The sequence below is a fragment of the Alexandromys fortis genome, unplaced genomic scaffold (assembly GCF_014885135.2).
Source record: "Alexandromys fortis isolate MF-2015 unplaced genomic scaffold, M_Fortis_MF-2015_v1.1 scaffold_70, whole genome shotgun sequence".
Lineage (NCBI taxonomy): Eukaryota > Metazoa > Chordata > Mammalia > Rodentia > Cricetidae > Alexandromys > Alexandromys fortis.
In genome coordinates this window covers 6332100-6350715 of record NW_026067955.1, presented here as the reverse complement: position 1 = coordinate 6350715, position 18616 = coordinate 6332100, and the positions used below count along the sequence as shown (strand labels likewise).

Genomic DNA, 18616 nt, shown 5'->3' with positions numbered 1-18616 from the left:
GGTCTACAAAGTGAGTTCGAGGACACCCAAGACTGTTACATAGAGAAACTCTCTCTCTCTCTCTCTCTCTCTCTCTCTCTCTCTCTCTCTCTCTCTCTCTCTCTTAAAAAAAAAGGGGGGGGAGAATGCCCCCAATAGGCTCATATTTGAATATTTAATGTTTAGTCACCAGGGAGTAGAACTCTTTGGTAGGATTAGGAGGTGTGGCCCTTTTGGAGGAAGTGTGGCACTTGGGTGGGCTTTGAGGTTTCTAATAGCCATGCTGGGCCCAGTCTCCCTTTCCTGTCCCTTCCCTCTTCTGCCTCTCCCTTTCACTGCAGCTCTGGATGTAGCTCTCAGCCACTGTCCCTGTGNCCCCCCCCCCCCCCCCCCCCCCCCGTGCTCCCATCGTGATAATGGACTAAAGCTCTGCCACTGTAAGCCAGTCCCCAGTGCTTTCTTTTGTAAGAATTGCTTTGGTCACGGTGTCTCTTGACAGCAACAGAACAGTGTCTAAGACAAGAATGAAAGAGCTTGTTTTAGGTACTGTTTTGTTTACTCAAATAATGGCCACAAGCCATCAGTAAACCCAAAAATAGTTTTCATTTTCTCATCTTATTCAGTGATCCTCTCTCTCTCTCTCTCTCTCTCTCTCTCTCTCTCTCTCTCTCTCTCTCACACACACACACACACACACACACTCACACACACACTCACACGATACCTCTCAGGTATGGTGGAGAAATAGTGAGAGAGGAAGAAGAACAAACTTGTTTTCAGAGCCAGATCATTTTACTTTCCCTTTCTGTGTTACCGAGGCCATTTGGGGTCTCTTAAAATTGAGATGAAAATGTTGTAGCCTCTTACGTTTGCCTACCTTGTGAAATGGCTCAGGGCATGCCTGGCATCAAAAAGGGATTTGCTGTGCAACTTTGGAAGCAAAGGAGAAACATAGGTAGACTCAGACTCTGCAGCACCAGGAAATGGAACCCCACAGCCTCGAGCCAGCAGGATTTTGATATGGATATAGCTTCCTTCTGCTCCAACTCCAGCTCTGTGACGGATGCGAGTAGCATCTTTATAAGGGAGTGTTCCGTTTGGCCTACTGTCTCCATGGCCTGATAGTCTCATTATAACCACTTATTAGATAAGTGGGTAGCTTAAGTAGGCCTTGAACTTCTTCAGAGAAGATGGTAGAAATCCTAGATGTCAAGTGAAAAGGTAGTGCGGCCACCGCCCCAAACTAATCCACGAGATTCAAAGCTTCGACTGAGGACACCTAAATGTGTTGGATCCAATACTGTGCCAATTTAAAATTCTACCACCAGGACACATTACCTTCAGCTTAGCTAAGTTGAATCTCGCCTGCCACTGGCTTCCCCACACTTCCATTAAGACTATCTGGAGCTCCCTAAAGCCCTTTAGAATTTTGCTAGACAAAACAAATGGTATTATTACTAAATATGGTATTACTAAAAAACTGTCATTTTTCACTTGCAGATCATTGATAGATACATGTGTGTAGTAGCAGCAGCCTGGAAGCAGAGCCCAGAGTTGGTTTCTGTTGACTTTTCCTCTGGAAGACTGAGTCCATTGTGGTTTCCTTTTTCCTTATCTTCTCAGCTATGACCACATGTGGGCCCTTGGCACGGAGTCAGTTAAAGAAGGATCTCCTAGAGGAAGGGTGTCAGTGAGTTGTTAGGGAACCAGATGACCTGGAGCTATGTAGTAAATGTAGCTACTAGCTGGTATGCAGAATAGATTGACATCATGTGCACAGTTTGAAGACTGGGACAGTTAGGTGGTTTGTAGGAAGCTGGTACAATAAGGAAGTCTCTTAGTGGGCAGTACGGGGAATAGTTGAAGGAAAGTGCAATTGGCGGGTCATCTCAGTGAGGTGACGGGACTGGTATCCAAAGCTAAGATTGCTGGGTGCTTCACTGGGAGAACTCATGGATAACTGTGGGCTGCTGGTAGCTTGTGAGTCATTGCTGTAGTTACTGACAGAGCTACTTATAATAGGAAGTGCTTGTGCATTGACCACACAGGAGTTTGAAGATTTTGTTATTAGTCAGAACGACCACCATGATTCTTTATAGATGAGATGCCGTAGCCAACAAGTCTCGTGTGTTAGAAGGCGTGTGAAGAGGAGATTTAGGAAGTTGCCCTGTGATAACTGTGCATACGTACTGAAAAGGGTCCATACTTGAGGAAATTAGGGTCAAGGGTCAGGGAGAGCACTTGCCGAGGCTGATGGCTCCCCACTTCCATCTGGAAACACCTGCAGCAGCTGTTGTGTGTAGGCATCACCCAGCGGTGGCTCCTGACGGGCAGAGAGATCCGAGGTTCTTATTCTTTTACCAGAAGGCTCACGTCAGACAACACAGCCCGCATCATTTCAGGAGCTCCACGGATTCGCTAAAGCCCATGGAGATGCCAAGTGATTACACCTGCCAAGAGAACAGAGCAGTTGAAGCATGGCCCCTGCCCTTGATGCGCTTCTGGAAGAAACCTGACACTTCCCAGAGCACTGCTCACTTTGAGTATTATTGATAACACTGTAGTGATTGAGGACAAGGGAGGGGATGCTGGCTCAATTTCTGAACCCCGCCTTTAGTGGGCGGAGCATATCAGCAAGCTGTTTAGAGCTTCCCGTGTCGCCTGTGTTCAGTTGCTTAATGGTAAAGAGAGCCATAGTCCTGTGACTTTATGGACGGTTTCCCATGTACCAACTTGTTTAGTCTTGATCTTCCTAATGACTTTAAAGTGAGTGAGGCAGGTAATTTTTACAATAGGATATGGGACCTTTCTTTAGGTCACAATCCAAACATTGCTGTGGCCAAACCTCACTTTTTCTGATTCGCTCACTCAGCCACATAGCTAGTTTCCAAGAGCCGGGTGTGCTGGGTGATACAGTTCTGGCCAAGCACCATGCTACAGGTGGACCCAGAGAGTGTGCAACCCGAGCCTTCTGTTCCACCCAACAGACACAGCAGAGAGAAAACCCAGGTCAGGACAATAGATTGACCCTCACCAGGCAGGGTGAGAAGTGCTGAAACATAGCCGCCCTGTGGCACAGAGGAGAGCCTAATCCATCTTGGAGGGGGCTTCCTGAGGAAGGTGGTGTCCTGGTATAGACGGGGCCCGAGGGACTGGGAAGGGTGTTCTGTGCAGAGGAACAGTGTATTTAAAGGTTTGGAGGCAGAAACTGCCTGGGGAATTCAGGAGAAGCTGCCTGGGATTCAGCAGAAGGAGGGTGTGTGATGGGCTGTGGAGAATGAAGGGCTGGAACATGGCAGGACTCAGAGCTTGACGTCGAGGGGAGTGATGTGGTCACAGCTTATTTCTCTGGAGTGTGGCTTGCAGGACAAGAGTTCTAAATTCTAAAACACAGAAGTGAAGCAGCTTGGGCTATTTCAGGTCAAAGGTAGTAGTGGCTGCAGATCTGTGAGAGGAAGAGGTCAAGTGAACAAATCCATGTGGCCAGTACGGATCAATTCAAGACATCTGTATGGGTACCTGAACTTAATGGCTTGGTAAACCCAAGTGGTAGAAAACCAGTCTGGGGTCTGAGGGAGGTAAAGAGGCAGGGAATTCAGATTGGATTGTAGCGTTTGGAGGAGGCTCTAGTAGCCAACTAGATGTGCTCCAAACCCTTTGAGAGACAGGCTGGAAATAAAGATTTGTGATTCGGTAGGTCCTAATTAGTCCCCATGACTCCTCGGGTGATGGAAACCTGCGAAGTGGTAGAAGGACACAGTGAGAGGGGAGGACTGCTCAGAGCCGCAGGGGCTCACCCACTTCAAGGGGGACACTACCGGGAACTAGAATGGGGTACCTGGAGCTGGAGTCCAGGGGTGCTAGGTATGGCCACGTGAAAGCAGAGGTCCCGAGGACAGTCATTGCAGAAGGCTTTGTGCTGCTTCCTCTGCCAGGGAGCGCGGCTAAACTCACACATCATGGGAGCGGTGAGTGAAGAAGCCAGAGCTCTTTACTAGCTCAGCAATCTACTCAGTACAGTAACCCTGTGTTTAGTTAGAGGAGGAACGAGACCCACCTCCTTTTTAATTCCTAAGTAGTAAGCGTGAGTTCCGTGTTTTGAGCTCATGTGCTAGAATAAACATTTTTCTTTGTTCACACATAACCTGTGTTCATCGGCAAGTCATTTGTCTCATCTGTTAAACAGAGATGAACAGAGTAGAGGGTGTGCAGTGCTGGGCCTAACATGTGCAGGCGTCTCGGGGAGTGAGGGTTGTCCCCCTCCTAATAAAGCCTTGTAATATTAAACTGTGTTGCTTTGAACTCAGGGTTTTTTTTTTTTAAATATGGTATATTTCCATGAAAAACTTTAATTATTGATTGAATCTTGCTGTTCTAGTTAGAACTGGGTTCATAACAAACAGGAACACTACTTGATAAACTTGCAAACAAACAAAGCCCAAGATTGTACTTGATTGTACTTGTTACCCCTTGTTGGAGATGAATTTTATTACAGGGTAGCTACACTAAACTCTGCCACATCCTCGTTAAAACTGTTTAAGGGTTTTAGAGAACATCTCAGGCAGACTGAAACCAATCCGAGCCCGGCACTGGAGATTCCATTAGCTATCTTAAAACTGATTAATCTTTAACCCGTTAGCATATTGATTATTGCTGCAATTACTGCCTGTAATGGCTTATGCGAAGGACAGCTGAAGCAAACACACCTTATAATTGCTGCTGCTGGGTTTAGCTTGGCACCTGTCCTGTACTTTCCATACATAATCTTTGTGTTTTGAATGCTGGAATGCTTTGAAGGTAGAAAGTGTCAGGCTTAGTGTTCCTTCAATGTTGGGAGATGGACTTTCCGGGTTTGAGCTTACAAAGTCCCTTTGTTAATGCTATTGCTGTAGTTTAATTTGAGAGTCCATAGTCACCCTGGGTGATGAAGTGAACATCTCCACTGCTTTGGAAGTCGTGATGCTGGGAGGGTTAGGTGACTTCCTGAAGGCCGTTCAAGTAGCAGAATCAGGGTCAAGGCCCATTTCAGTCGACACCTACTACACATAGAGCATATGTTGAAGTGATAAAAGCCAAGACATGGTAGATGGCCACATTGTGGCCTTTTTAGTGACTGAGGTATAGGCCTTCACTGTTGCTGCTTGTTTTTTCTTTTTCTTTGGTCAAGGCAGTCTCTTGTCTTTGCTGTCACAGATGGTTTTATAATTGTGTAGAACCAAAAATGGGAGAGAACAAAGGAAGACGGCACTGCAGAGACGCAGAGGATCAGACCCAATTCCAGCTTGCTGTGCAGTGGTTTCATCATGGTCTTTGCCCCTTTCTTCTGTGAGGCTTACAGCACTCCTCTGGCTGGACCCCATCTTGCAGCCCAGCAGAGGGAGACACAGCAGGGCATGGCCTCACTGGTGCCATGTGTCAGGAGACGGCCAATGGTGAGGCTCCCAGGAATGAGCCCTCCAACTCTTGAGTGCCTTGCCCACTTACTTGGGCAACAGCAGGACTAGCAGCCTGGTGGCCCAGTGGCCGGGTGGAGTGCTCTGTGCCAGTTTACTATACACGCCCCGGGTTTTATCCTTGCCTAGGAGGTAGCTAGAGCTCAGGCTGGGGCCTTGTGACCTCTCGGCAGCCCTGAGCTGGGAAGTCACTTGTGCCCAGTTGCTCACACCATCATTTGGTTATTCCCCATCCCTGTGTGTGTGTCCAACTCTATCCTGGTGTGTCAGCGGAAGAAAAGACACTTGGATTCCGGAGAACTGTAGAAAAGTGAAAGTAAAGCCTAACTAATTGTTTGAGAAAGTCTTAATCAAAACAGGTGTATCATTGCAGCGGGACTCCGTCAATTGTGGTACAGAGAGCTGGGTAGAGATTGCCTAGCTTTTTCACAATGGTTACAAACATATATATAGTTTTCCAGTTGATTTGGCACAGTGCTAAGATGAAAGGGAAACCTTTTTTTTTAATTTATTTTGTGAAGTAAATAAATAAAGCTGAAAAACAGGTCAATTTCATGCATGCAAGGTTTTATAGTAGGGAAAAGGCATTGCACCTGTTCTGACCCTTCACACTTGAGGTCATTTGTTTTCAAACTTGACCCCAAGCACCGGTTTCAGACAATTCTATAATTAGTTTGTTAGATAAAGCATAAGGATTTTTTTTTCCTGATTTCTAGGACCATGGCAAAGTAGGAACCTACTGTGCATAGCAGTTAATTAAAGAGAAGCATTGACTATAGTCACCACCACGGCCCTGTCTTGTATCCGTATAAAAAGGCAGGAATTTTTTTGACAGCCACTGATTGGAAAGTTGCTTGCAGCCTTCCAGAAGCACGGGTACATGCTGTGGATCAATAACCGGCAAATTTCCCATTAAAAAGAATACCTGAGCAATGTTCCAAATAGCCACTGGCATCTTAATTTTCCACGGAAACCTCAAATACTTGGGTGCCAAGGACAAGTCATTTTCGGACAATTTTTCCAGACTACTTGTTAACAGTTATTGCTGTCCCAAAAGGTTGACAGCCGACATGATTGATATTTCATTTACCTGTCGTCATCGCGTGAGTAATGGTGTGCGCGCTGTATTTCTGGGCTTTTCAGGAACAGCCTTGTGTTGCCTTCGTATATTCCAGAGTGATTTGCACGTATTTACGCTGTGCGTGTTTAAGTTTTTAGATCCATAGAAAGAGAGAATTGCCTTCCTTTACAGTTTGAAAGCCACTGCAGGGGAGGCCACGCTCATCTCAGTCATTAGCAAACAGTCCCTCCTGGGCCCTTCCCTCCTCACCTTCCTTGTTTGCAGGACAGGAAGCCTTGGATTTCTCAGCTTCTGACCCTCACAGTGTTGTAGAATTTTGAGGCCTCTGCATATTTCTAATGAAAAAGATTAATTCTAAAATAACTTTAATCTATATAAAACCAATAGAAAGACACATTTTTTTTTAAAAAAATTATTTATTTTTGTTTTATATGCATTGGTGTTTTGTCAGGTCTCCTGGAAGTGGAGACAGTTGTGAGTTACCATGTGGATGCTGGGAACTGAACCCTAGAGCAGCCAGTGCTCTTAACCACAAAGCCATTTCTTCAGCTCCAAGATACAAGTTTGATTTTTTGTTTGTTTTTTTTTTTAGCATGTTAATGAACATGATAATCAATTTTCAGGAATTTTCTGAAAATGTGGTAGTTAAGAGATATATGAATGTTTAAATATAAAAACAGCAAAGATGAGAGAAGGAGAGAGTTCTGCTTTTGATAGGCCCGTAAAACACAAAGTTAGGCTGGAGAGGCTGCTCTTCCAGGGAATTGGAGTTTGATTCTCCAGCACCACACGTTGACTCACAACTGTCTGTAGTTCCAGGCCTTTTTCTGGTCTCTGCAGACATCAGACATGGTAGTATTACACAGACATATACGTGGGCAAAACTTTTGGACACATAAAAAAATTTTAAAGACTATTTTGGGCCTAGTCAATGCTTTTCACTGTAGGAATTTTTCTTCATGAGCATCGTTTTCTTGTTTGTTCAGCTTAAAAGGAATATAAATAAGAAGGAACAGAAGGCATCTCCCAGAGTAGGTGGGTGGGGGTCCAGGCAGTACTACAAGGAAAAGGGATGGGACCTCAGTCCATAAATGCTTTATGAAGGGCAGAGAGCTATATTTTACTCAGGACCTTATGTTTTGTGTGCCTAGAATTTTACAGTAAATTTTGATCCATCTTAAACTATGCCTAAGACTAAATTATGCATCTGAAGTAGATTTTCTAGACGGGAGCTATCTTTTTATGTGGGGATTCTGTTGTCCTTGGTTGGATAATGTGTTGTTCACTGGTCCCACAGTCTCTGCAGTTTTGATCTTCATTGTCTGTGTGTTTTTATACACAATTGTACATGTTTCATTAGCTGACATGTGGATTCAAGCCAAATATTGAGCCTATTCGTTTTGCTTTATAAAATTCAGAAGAAAAAGACAAGAGAAAATTTGAGTAATTTCTATCAAAATGCTTTTTGTGTCATTTAAAATAGATATCATTTTAGAGTATGATAAATATTAACATGGGGTTTTAGTTAATACTGTTAAAGATAAATCGTGGTATGGATGGTAACCCCATACTAAGCTTCCAAATCCTGAATATAGTCACTGTAGTGATTTTGGTGTGCAGATATAGGGTACGTGTTCTCAAGACTGAGATGTGCATACCAGCCATTTCCAAAAGTACAATGAATTAAACAGCCCGTAGTGTCTATCCCAGTGTCCGTACATTACTGAGTAATTCCTTTCTATTATCTCTTTGCAGTATTATTCCACAGTAATGGAACAGCAAGTAAATGGCCAGCTAATAGAGCCGCTGCAGATATTTCCGAGAGGTAATGTTGAACAAATCCTAATCAACAATGATTATTTCAGCAAACTGTTTCATCAACAGTTATGTTTTCCAAAGGTTTAAATGCACATAACATGATGTTTAGCTCTTAATTTGAAAAAAAAAAAAAAACAAAAGAAGTATTCATTATCATGGGGGATTGCAAGCTATGTTATAGTTATGGCAGATAAAATATCTAATCTGCTGGAGTAAATTAAACTAACTAGATTGTTTTTTGTTTTTGAAGTACATACTTACATTCGCTTAAAGAACTCTTTGGGAGTCCCCATGATTCTAAACCAAGGCAAATGGATGGCTTGAATTCTGGCTTTATATATTGCAGCTCGTGATGCTGGTACAAGCTGCCGTTGAGATGATGTGGAAGCTATGAAGTCTGGGGGCTCTAGGACAGAGTCCTGGGCAGAACTTGGGATTTGTCTTGGGGTAGGGGAGGGATTTTCTAAATAATGGGACACATTCTTCAATGGCGTGAGTGGATGAGAGTGAGTCTCAGTGGGAATTCCTCTCTTAGATTGGGTAGCACCAGCCTGTATCAGCTACAATGGCTCATTTGTGCAAACATCCCCTCAAAATTTAAACAATGGTGAAAAGAGCGACTTAGTTATATAAGCCATTTTTAGCCATTATTTTTGTCCCACTTGAAATCCATGTTTTCTAACTAACAGAACAGACCAGGAAACCATCTAAGTAAGTCTTCTAGAAATAGCTTAATTGAAATAATTAAAAGTTAAACTCACCTTCCTTAACTGTACAGATAATCATGGTATGAGTTTTCCAATTAAACATTCTAGACTTTCATTACCTGTAACTCAGAAGTTTGAATGGCTCAATTAACCAGTGGGCTCTATTTGCAGAGATGGTCTCCAAAGGCTGCTGGCTTGACCAGCCAGGGAGGAGATCCGGGTTCAAGCGCAATATTCCTCTTTGGGCGTGTGTGTGGGCAGTGGAACCAGGGGCTTATTTCACTATTAGTAAGAACTTAATGAAGGGCTAAGTGAGGGGATAAACTGTGCTTCTCAAGCTCATTGGTCATCAGAAGGAAACTGATTAATCGGGTCTGTGGTGCTTACTGAACAGGCAGAGGAAGACCGCTGTTTCTTTGTAGAATCTGATGGTGACTCAGATTAGTCCCTGGTGTTCTCAGTGGTGCAGAATTAGGGCAAATTTAGAAATTGTTTCCTCTAAAAAGGCTGAAAATCTCTATGAGTTGCTTCTGAGCTCTGTTATGGCAAAGCTGGGTACAGATCCCCAAGAACCTAGTTGTCGTGCTGTGCCGAGGGCTCTTCTCCTCAGCGAACTCTTTCCTTCTCTCCATGGGGAATCGTTTTAGTTTAGTTGCCTTCTACTGTATGGGCAGTCTTGTGGGTGTTACTGTTCCCACGCAGAGCCCCCTTGGTGGCGGCCATTCTGAGACCTCTGCTCTCCTTTCTGCTCTCCCAACAGGTTTACAGTTAGGGTTTACTGCTTCCATTGTGTGGCCTGTTGAGGCTCAGAGGGGCGAGGACCAGAGAGTCCACAGCTCCTAAGTGTTCAGTGTATTCTGAGTGAGAAGTTGGTTTAGATTACAGTTTGTTTCTGGGGAAAGGCATCTAACTTCAGGGACCAGTGAGGTGCGTGAGGGGCTTTGGAGGGTGTCGTGTAAGAGTGGGAGGAAGAGGATGCTGCGAAGACAAAGCTAGGAGCTGCTGGTATCGCTGCAGCCCCCACACAACACCTCTGAGGCCTAAAGCGCATTAACTGTAGTCTCACCAAGGCATGCTGAGGATTCCAAAATGTGACTTCTTCCCCCTTTCTGTGCTTCTTCTCTCTGCTGTGATTTGGGTCTTTTGGGCTCTTTTGTTGTCTTGTTTTTTGCTGTTGACTCCCTCAGTGTGGACGCAGATGATGGGGTGATGAAATGTCTGTTTTCTCTGGTTGCATCTTGTCAACCTGGCACAAGCTAGAGATTCCCGGGAAGAGGGAACATCAGTAGAAGAAATATCTTCATTAGACTGGCATGTCTGTGGGCATTTTCCCGATTTCTAATTGATGAAGGAGGACGTAGACCACTGTCTGCAGTGCTAGCCCTTGGTAGACTCTCCTGGGTTGTATAAGAAAGGTATCTGTGTGTGAGTCTAGAAACAAGTTAGTTAACAGCTCTTCACGACTTCTGTGTTGGCTCCTCCACGTCTCTGCCTTGGCTTCTTTTGATGATGGACTGTAACCTGTAAGCTAAAATGCACTCTTTCCTCCCCAGGTCGCTTTTGGCCGTGGTATTTATCATAGCAACACAGGGGTGCATCCTAAGACAATGTACAATTAGAACGTGGGCGTGGCAGGAGGCTCCCTGGGTCTTCCTGGCTGGTCAGAGGGTCTCAAGCCTGAGAGGGTCTGTGGCTAGGCCCCATGTTAAAAAGAATTTTTAGACTGAAGAAGTTGGCGGGACAGAAGACAGTGATTCTACTCTAGTCACAGAGTCTCCTCATTCCAACTGTCACTGTTTTCTTGAATAGTGTTCCACTCCTAGTTCATGGCCAAGTCTTCCCTGTGGCTCAGAGCTGTGTTAAATATTAATAAGTATGAAAATTGGCAAGCGTCATAGTAACTACCTTTTTAACTTCAGGATGTATGAGGTTGCTGGAGTTTTGAATGCACCATGGCTGTTTAGATTTCTAATGACAAAGGTTTGAGGGAGTACTGAGGGTCCTTCAAGGGCTGGGAACCAGATGTATGCAGCTGTTATTTTGTTCAAAGAGTTATTTTGCATATATAGAGAGATTTGGAGTCTTAATGTATTAAGTATCTTATGCACTTAGAGAAAAAATAAAAACATTTATTCATGTTGAGATATATTTTGTGGATAATATTTTTAGATACCCTAATAAATTCACTTTTAGAGCTATATTTATTTACTTCATTTTGTGTGTGTTTGTGTACCTAAGTGTGTGCCTGCCCATGAGTATATGGGAACTGGAGAAGGTCAGAGAGGTATTGGACACCTTGGAACCTCTGGGGTTAGAAATGGTTGTGAGTGACCATGTGAGTGCTGGGAATTGAACGTAGGTCCTCTGGAAGAGCAGTGCACATCTTTCCAGCCCTAATAACATAATAAATTCAAATTTACTAGAGGCCCTGAAGTTAAACTCACCACACCTTGTAACTATCATGTGCATCTTCTTAAGCAGCTCAATTTCTGTTGTCAGAAACGGAGAAAGAAAAAAAAATTCATGTTCACTCTTCCCTAAACAATTAGTCAGAACCGACAGCCCTCCCCACCCTGTGGTGTTTGACTAGAATCAGTCTATAACATGGCTAGAAAGCCCTGTGTTTTAACGGGACGAAGAACCATCTGCGGGCGTTAGAAATGTCCCACTTGTATCCCAGGGTGGTGCTGGGAAAGCGCTGTTGTTTTTCCTGGCCCATGTTATCTTCAGAGCTAAATAGGAGCAGATATCAAGAAACCTCATTAAATCGTATGTCTGTGTTTTAATAAATCTGATTGCTTGTGGCTACACAAAATTTGAATACCCTCAGACTTGCATATTCCATCTTGGAGTCCATAGCAATCTTTTTGGATTCAAGGACCCTTTCCCTACCCCTCCATGCCTTCAAAGCAACAAAAGCAGAGACCTGCTGTTTTGCACATCCTTTGACTGCCTCATGCAGTTCGGTAGAGTGAGGGAAGACTGCAGAAACCCGAGCCACGGGAGGAGTCTCATCATTTTAGCTCGGCTAGCTTGGCTTTGCTATGTTTTAAGCAGAAATTGGAATTCATATGAAGTGGAGTCAGAAAGCTCTGCATTTATAAACGCTCACGCCTGCAAGTTAAGAGCCCGGTTCATAATTCCCACCTTGGGTCTTGGGGGCCACTTTTCAATCATTTCTCTCTGCTAATTTTGGTGTCACCCTCATTTCTTTTTAAACGATTCATTTTGAGCAAATTTGTAAATGGCCCTGATGTGTTCTACAATTTAGTCAATTACTGTTTCAGCCTGCAAGCCTCCTGGGGAACGGAACATACATGGCCTGAAGGTACGAATTTCAATAATTGTTTCAGTAAAGTTAGATGGATTTGTAATGCTGTGTTCCACTTATTGAAATGTCAAATAAAACTGCACTTTCTCAAGCTCTGACAAGCAATCTTTTTTTCTCTCTCTCTCTCTCTCTCTCTTTTTTTTTTTTTTTTTTTTTTTTGAGTGGTGGGGGTGGAAGGCAACATCTGTATTTGCTTACGCTGTGTATGTACTGGAATCCTAGGCCTTTGGTGCTGTAGTTTTCAATTTTTGGGATCGTTTTGCTGGTCAGTTTCTCCAGGAGATCCTGGGGTCTGCTCTCTACAAAGATTCATATGAGTGAGAGCATGGACTTCATTTTGGTGATTAATTAAGCACATAGCACATTGCACACAGGGTGCCTTCCCTCTCCTCTCGACATATTTCTGTCTGAAACACATATAATGCCTTTTCCTTGTTCTGCGTGTTTTAAATTCTGGATTTCTGCTCAAGGCTTCACGTCTGAAAGAAAAGCTGGCTATTTTATTAGGCTCAAGTGTTTTATAATTAATTACTTGAACCTCATTTTCTAGTGAATGAGAAGCAGTTGTAGAGCTGGAAGGGGGTGGCGTCCTGAGGCTTCCTACTAACCCCCAGACACAAGCTTAACACGCCTTCACGGGCATCCCGCTTTTCTATTGTTCTAAATAGCAAGCTGAGGTTTTCATCCCTCGGTTTCTCTCTCTTTCAGCACTATTTAAGTATTTGAATAACGCCGGGGATAGGGATTATGTAATATATGGATTGTACAGTTCTGTAACCTATATACTGAATACACTGCAACCGTGGGTCTGTCTAGCAGCAGCTAATTAACCTTCATAGGGAGATGAGACACTGTGTGGTGAATTATAGGTTAATTAGAACTGCGTCCTCAGAACACAAGGCTGATCAAACTTCTCTCTTTACTTATAGGTGAATACGCGGGCTGGACCATCTCAACATGCCAGCCCTGTGGTCTCAGATTCCCTTCCAAGCAATAGGTGAGGACAAACAAGGGAAGTGTGCCCTGCTGCACTCCCCTCTCCAGGTGGGGGTGGGAAGGGCTTGGTCATCACATGGCTGCTCTGTAAGGTAAACGGTGTAGGTGGCTGTAGAGAAAGTGAACTAGCCAGATAGCCCTTGCTGCACACTGGCTGAGGAGAAAAAAGACTTAGCATAGAAAGCTGAAATAGAGGCAGGTGAGATGGCCAGTGGGCAAAGTGCCTGCCAGGGAGGCGTGAGGGCCTGATCCCCAGCCCTCGTGTCAAATCCAGATGTGGCAGCACACATCTGTGACTCCAGTTCTGGGAGGTGGAGACAGGCAGCTCTCAGGAGCTCACTGGCCAGCCACCCTAGCGGAGTCCGTGAGCTTTGGGTTCAATAAGAGACCCTATCACAAAACACAAGATTGTGAGCCATTGGGGATGGTATCTTATGTGAACCTCTGGCTTCCACACACCCACACAAACACACACCTTTACCACACAGCCCCGTGCACAGTGAATGAATGAATGAATGAATGAAGATTCAAAAGGTGGAATCAACATGTTACACCGTTAACTTTGTTCTAGAGTAATTTTCCCTAAGTTTCAAAAATGTATAGACTGTTCTATGCCTGTTTCAAGTCTTGGTTCAGTTACAAGCTGTGTGATACTTACCAAGTCTTTCTTGCCTGTCCACCTTTGACAGTGTTATTATCTGCTGGCATCTTCACCAGACAGAGTCAGGGACAGAGTCAAATGGTGACATTTAACTTGACCGGCAGTCTGCTCATTAATGGCGTCTTTGGTTGTCCAGGAGATTAAAGCTACTGTAATAGGAAGATTATTTTTGTTAATTCATGGTAGCATCACCCCACCCTGGGACAGATCTTAAGCCTTTCAAAGTTTTCTTCTGTAACTGAACTGAGCTGCCACACTGTGGCGGTACTCAGGTCAGAGGGGTGACTTGGGACATTTTGTCCATGTGGCCAGTTAGTCTACTAGTAACCTCAGATTCCTTACTGGGGGTGATGCTGGAAGTGGTTGCTCGGGATGGCAGAGTCACAGTGGCGACTGAAAAGCTGACAGAACCGAAGGCCCCTTCTTCCATTCTGCACTGGAGTTCCTGGCCTCTGGCTTTAGTCAGTGTGTGCACAGCCTTTTATGGGCTAAGGTGTGGTTTTGGCTTCTGCTGTCCCTTCAGTCCTTTCTGTCCTCACTTATCCACAGTCTTGGGGCTTTGGCTGGGGGGTTCTGATTTGATGCTGGCTTACCGTTTTGGAGGCTGTAAGTCCATCTTGCCTGGCAGGCTGTGATGAGAGTTCCTTGTCAGCCACTCTCCTCATGGTGGGAATATCTGTAGAAGGCTTTGCATCTTAATTATGGAAGCCACAGAGAGACCCTCTGTGCCTGTGATCCTGCCCTCTTCTTTATTTTCTTTTAAAAATTTAATCATTTTATTTTATATTTTGAGTGTTTGCTTGCATGTATGGATATGTATGCAACCCTTGTGTGCATGTGCCCACTGAGGCCAGAAGAGGTGGTTTGGAGCCCCTAGAACTGGAGTTACAGATGGTTGTGAGCCTCTGCCTGGGTGCTGGGAACCAAACCTGGGTTCTCTGCAAGAGCAGCAAGTACTCCTAACCACTGATCCATTCTCTAACTTATATTTCTTTAATTTTTGAGAGTCTTGCTGTGTAGCCCAGCTAGACCTCAAACGTGGCAATCCCTTTGCCTTCTTCCCCCCACAAGTGCTAGGATTACTGGTGTGTACCACCACACTGTCTCCACAATCCCAGTTGACCCAAGAGCTCCTCCACTAGGTCCACCCCTCCCCCAGCAAAGCTGCTATTCTGGTTTTGGTGTCAGTATCTCCCTACTAACCTTCCAGCTGAGGACACAGGGCTCTAGAAGGGTGTTGCCTCTAACAGTTGGCTCCATGCTACAGTGCAGTTGTCTAGCTAGTCACCAGCGTGCTATCTGCCTGGTCTCGTGGGGCCGATGTTGACACTGCTTTGCATTCAGTCTCATGTTGCCTGGACATGGGAGTCATGGCCCTGCAGAGAGGAGGCCTGTGGGTAGAGGCCTGCATGTTCACCCAGCTCCAGGAAGGTAGAACAATTCACTGGTACCACTGATTCCAGAAATGCTGGTGCGCACACAAGCACCATGTGAGCCTGGGGAAGGACAAGGTTTTCCCCTGGTGTTTTAGATCACACTTCCCTATGGCATAATAAGCCAGATGGAATTGAAAAGATTTCAAAACATAGAAGCAGTGTTACTTCCAGTGTTCCAGTCGTTTCGGTCACACGTGAGGATTAGCTTGGGGTAAAAGCTGTCACGTCTCTTCATGAAGTATTGTTACTCTTGGATTGGACAAAACTTCACCACCTGGTTATGTACGGTTTCATCCTGGCATCTTCACTTGGGGATACGGCAGCCTCCTAGACGGCAAGGAGAGTGATTCCTATCATGGGAAGAATGTTAATTGAAAAAGTCCTACGGGTGTTTTTGATGTTACCCTACATTGGCTGTGTTCTATGCCCCGGTTGATGACTAATCAGCAGGTATTTATGAAGTGCCTCTTACTCCTTAGCTGCTGTCCTAGGAGTATGATGTGGCAGTACCGTCGTGAGGGAAGCAGATGCATGCGGAGGAAAACACTAGACAGGAATATGTTTCTGTTTAAACTGAGTACTCAGAACTGGCTCCTTGGGGAGAGGGATGTTTCCATCTAGACCTGATGCACAAGGAGGACCAAGTCACATCACAATAAAGACATTTCAGCTAGAGGGATGTACCTACGACAAGGCCCTGAGGGGAAAGAGCTGACCTGTGTAAGTGGGCTGGTTGGCTGGAACATGAGGGAGATGCCGGGTTAGGGCAGGGTGTGGGAAGTTGGGAGAGTAACACAAGAGGTGAGAAGCAAGGATGGAGACAGGAGTCCGGTCACGTGGGGCCTGGAAGGTCCAGGGGCTTTACCTTTCTTTACAGAGCCAGAGAGGGCTGTGTAGCAGAGGGCAAGCTGTCTGGTGCTCTTAGATGATTCGCCTGTGGGGAGCAGGAGGAGGGAAAGTACCCGTCTTAGCCTGCTCTCCTCTGATGCTTGACTCCTGTTCTTTGTCTAATGGACACCTAGTCTCTTCCCAGCATCTGGGCTAGGGATGTACTTCCTGGGCCAAGGCTGCCCCTTTGTTGTCATTCAGGTCCATCTTAAGAGGCTCTTTCTGAGCTGGGATTTAGAGCCCTTCGGCACCCACTTGGAAAGATGGAGTTTTGCCCCTAGAACACGACTATTCCTCTTTTAAGTGAGCTCTTCCTGCCATCTTCTCTCCCACATCACATCCTTCCAGCAGCCTGCACCTTCCTAGGAGCTCTGCACCTGCCTCTTTCAGCTCCGGGGAAATCTCCGCTGCCCCTGCAGTTCTGCTCTGCCTTAGCTGGGACAGCCTAATTGTATCAGTCAACTCTTCTTCACTATGATGGAATACCCAAGATAGTCCATTGTGTTGAGAGAAAAAGTTTACTTAACTCACAGTTTGGGGCATTGAAAGCCCAGTGACCCAGGACAGGTCTTGGTGGTGACTCCTTGTGGCTATCTCTCCTCATTCAGAGTGACTGATGCAGGGAACCAGAGAGAGTGAGCCTGGGTTCCACAATCACTTTTGAGGTCACACCTCCAACTGACATATGCATCTCCCACTAGAATCTTTTCAAGATCCACACCCTCAATATTGACACCCTAAGGACTGAGTTTCTAATACATGGACCACGAAGGAATAAACCAACTCCAAAATGTAACCCTAAGGCACAATTATGAGCACCATTTCCTACTTCAGGATGAAGCAAGACCTCCATGGGTCTTGAGGGGTATTGTTTGGTACAGGTGTTCTGTGCACTTCAGCCTATTCTTGATCACCACCTACCGATCGAGCTATAGCTGGTGCCCCGTGTGAACCCCTGTACCCCCCCCCACCTCCCAAGCTATAGCAGGTGCCCTGTGTGGACCCCATCACCACCCACCTGCAAAGTGATAGCAGGCTCTCTCTGTTGACCCCTGTGCCCCACCCTCACCCACGCTTCTTTTGACTATAGCAGTGAGCACATTGGAGCACCATCATCTTGGTTCCCCGTAGCTTCGGTGCTCTAGGAGGGCAGTGACTCAGTGTACCCCCTGCAAGCCCTGGTCTGAGGCATGGCACTTGAGTGCTTGCTGGGATGCGTGGGTGAGTGGCTGTGTATACTCATGTCCGCTTTTACTTCTCCCTCAGCCTCAGTTCTCACTTAATCTGTGCTCTTAACCCCTGAGCCACCTCTCCTGCCTTTTTATTCTTTTACACTTTGGATATCTCAGTGTCTTTCCCCAGGTGTTGTAGGCAGGTTACCATTATGTGCACTTAAATTTCAAAACATTTGGAAAGGAGTTTTGGTAGCTCAAGTTCTTACAGACAGAAATGAGATGCTGAATAAGCAGTGTCTAAAACAGTTTTACTGGATGAAACTGTTTGTTTTCCGTGCTAAGACTTGACCTTGCACATCCTAAACATATACTCGACTTCTGGGTGCTAGTCCTCCTCCCTTGTTAAAACTGGATCCCCACATCTAGACCCTGGCATGAAGTGGAGTCAGTCTTCCCTCTGTTACTTTTCAAAGAGTAAGCTGTTTTTAGGCATAGGTAAATGACCACTTGGTAGACTGAGCTTATCAACCCACATGGTCTTCCTAGGTCATGACTGACTGAATTCAAGTCCCTCTGCCAAGGCCTTTCCAAACAGTGTGGCCTTCGCCTTCTGTAATATTAGGATGAACGCGCTCTCCCTCCTCCCACTGACAGTGGAAGATTGATGAAGCTATGTTAAGGAATCATATTTTGTTTCTTGGATGAAAGGCATTTTGTAAATGCCGTGAAGAATTGGAAGTGTTGTTATGTAAGTTTGTGACGTAATGGGCTGTCTGTGGAGAGGACACGGTGGAGCCTTTGTTTGGTTGTTTGTGTCCTTACTAGACCCAGAATTACCAAAGATTGAAATATTTCTCAGACAGGCGTGTGAAAGTGTAAGTGATAATCAGAATTTGGACAAGAGCCATGCCTCTTGTCTGTAAGGCAGGGATAATAACTATACATAAAGGAGTGTCGTTCCCGAGGGCTAAATCCGGAGGCTATGCAGTAGCCCTGTGACAGTGCCTGGCATTGCTCAGCACCCTGTACATGGAAGTGCCAGACCATGTTGGGAACTGGACTGGTTCCGAGGCAGCGGCTCACTTTTTGGT

General features: G+C 45.3%; 1 protein-coding gene across 7 annotated transcripts in view; it reads left to right on the top strand.

The window, feature by feature from the left end:
* Map2k5 (mitogen-activated protein kinase kinase 5) overlaps window positions 1-18616 on the top strand; it is a 226115-nt gene that overhangs the window by 27046 nt on the left and 180453 nt on the right. For all 7 annotated transcript variants that reach the window (XM_050151791.1, XM_050151789.1, XM_050151790.1 and 4 more), the window contains 3 exons: window positions 8269-8338; window positions 12326-12366; window positions 13299-13366. In XM_050151791.1, coding sequence (XP_050007748.1) covers window positions 8269-8338; window positions 12326-12366; window positions 13299-13366 — 179 coding nt within the window. The remainder of the gene's footprint in view (window positions 1-8268; window positions 8339-12325; window positions 12367-13298; window positions 13367-18616) is intronic.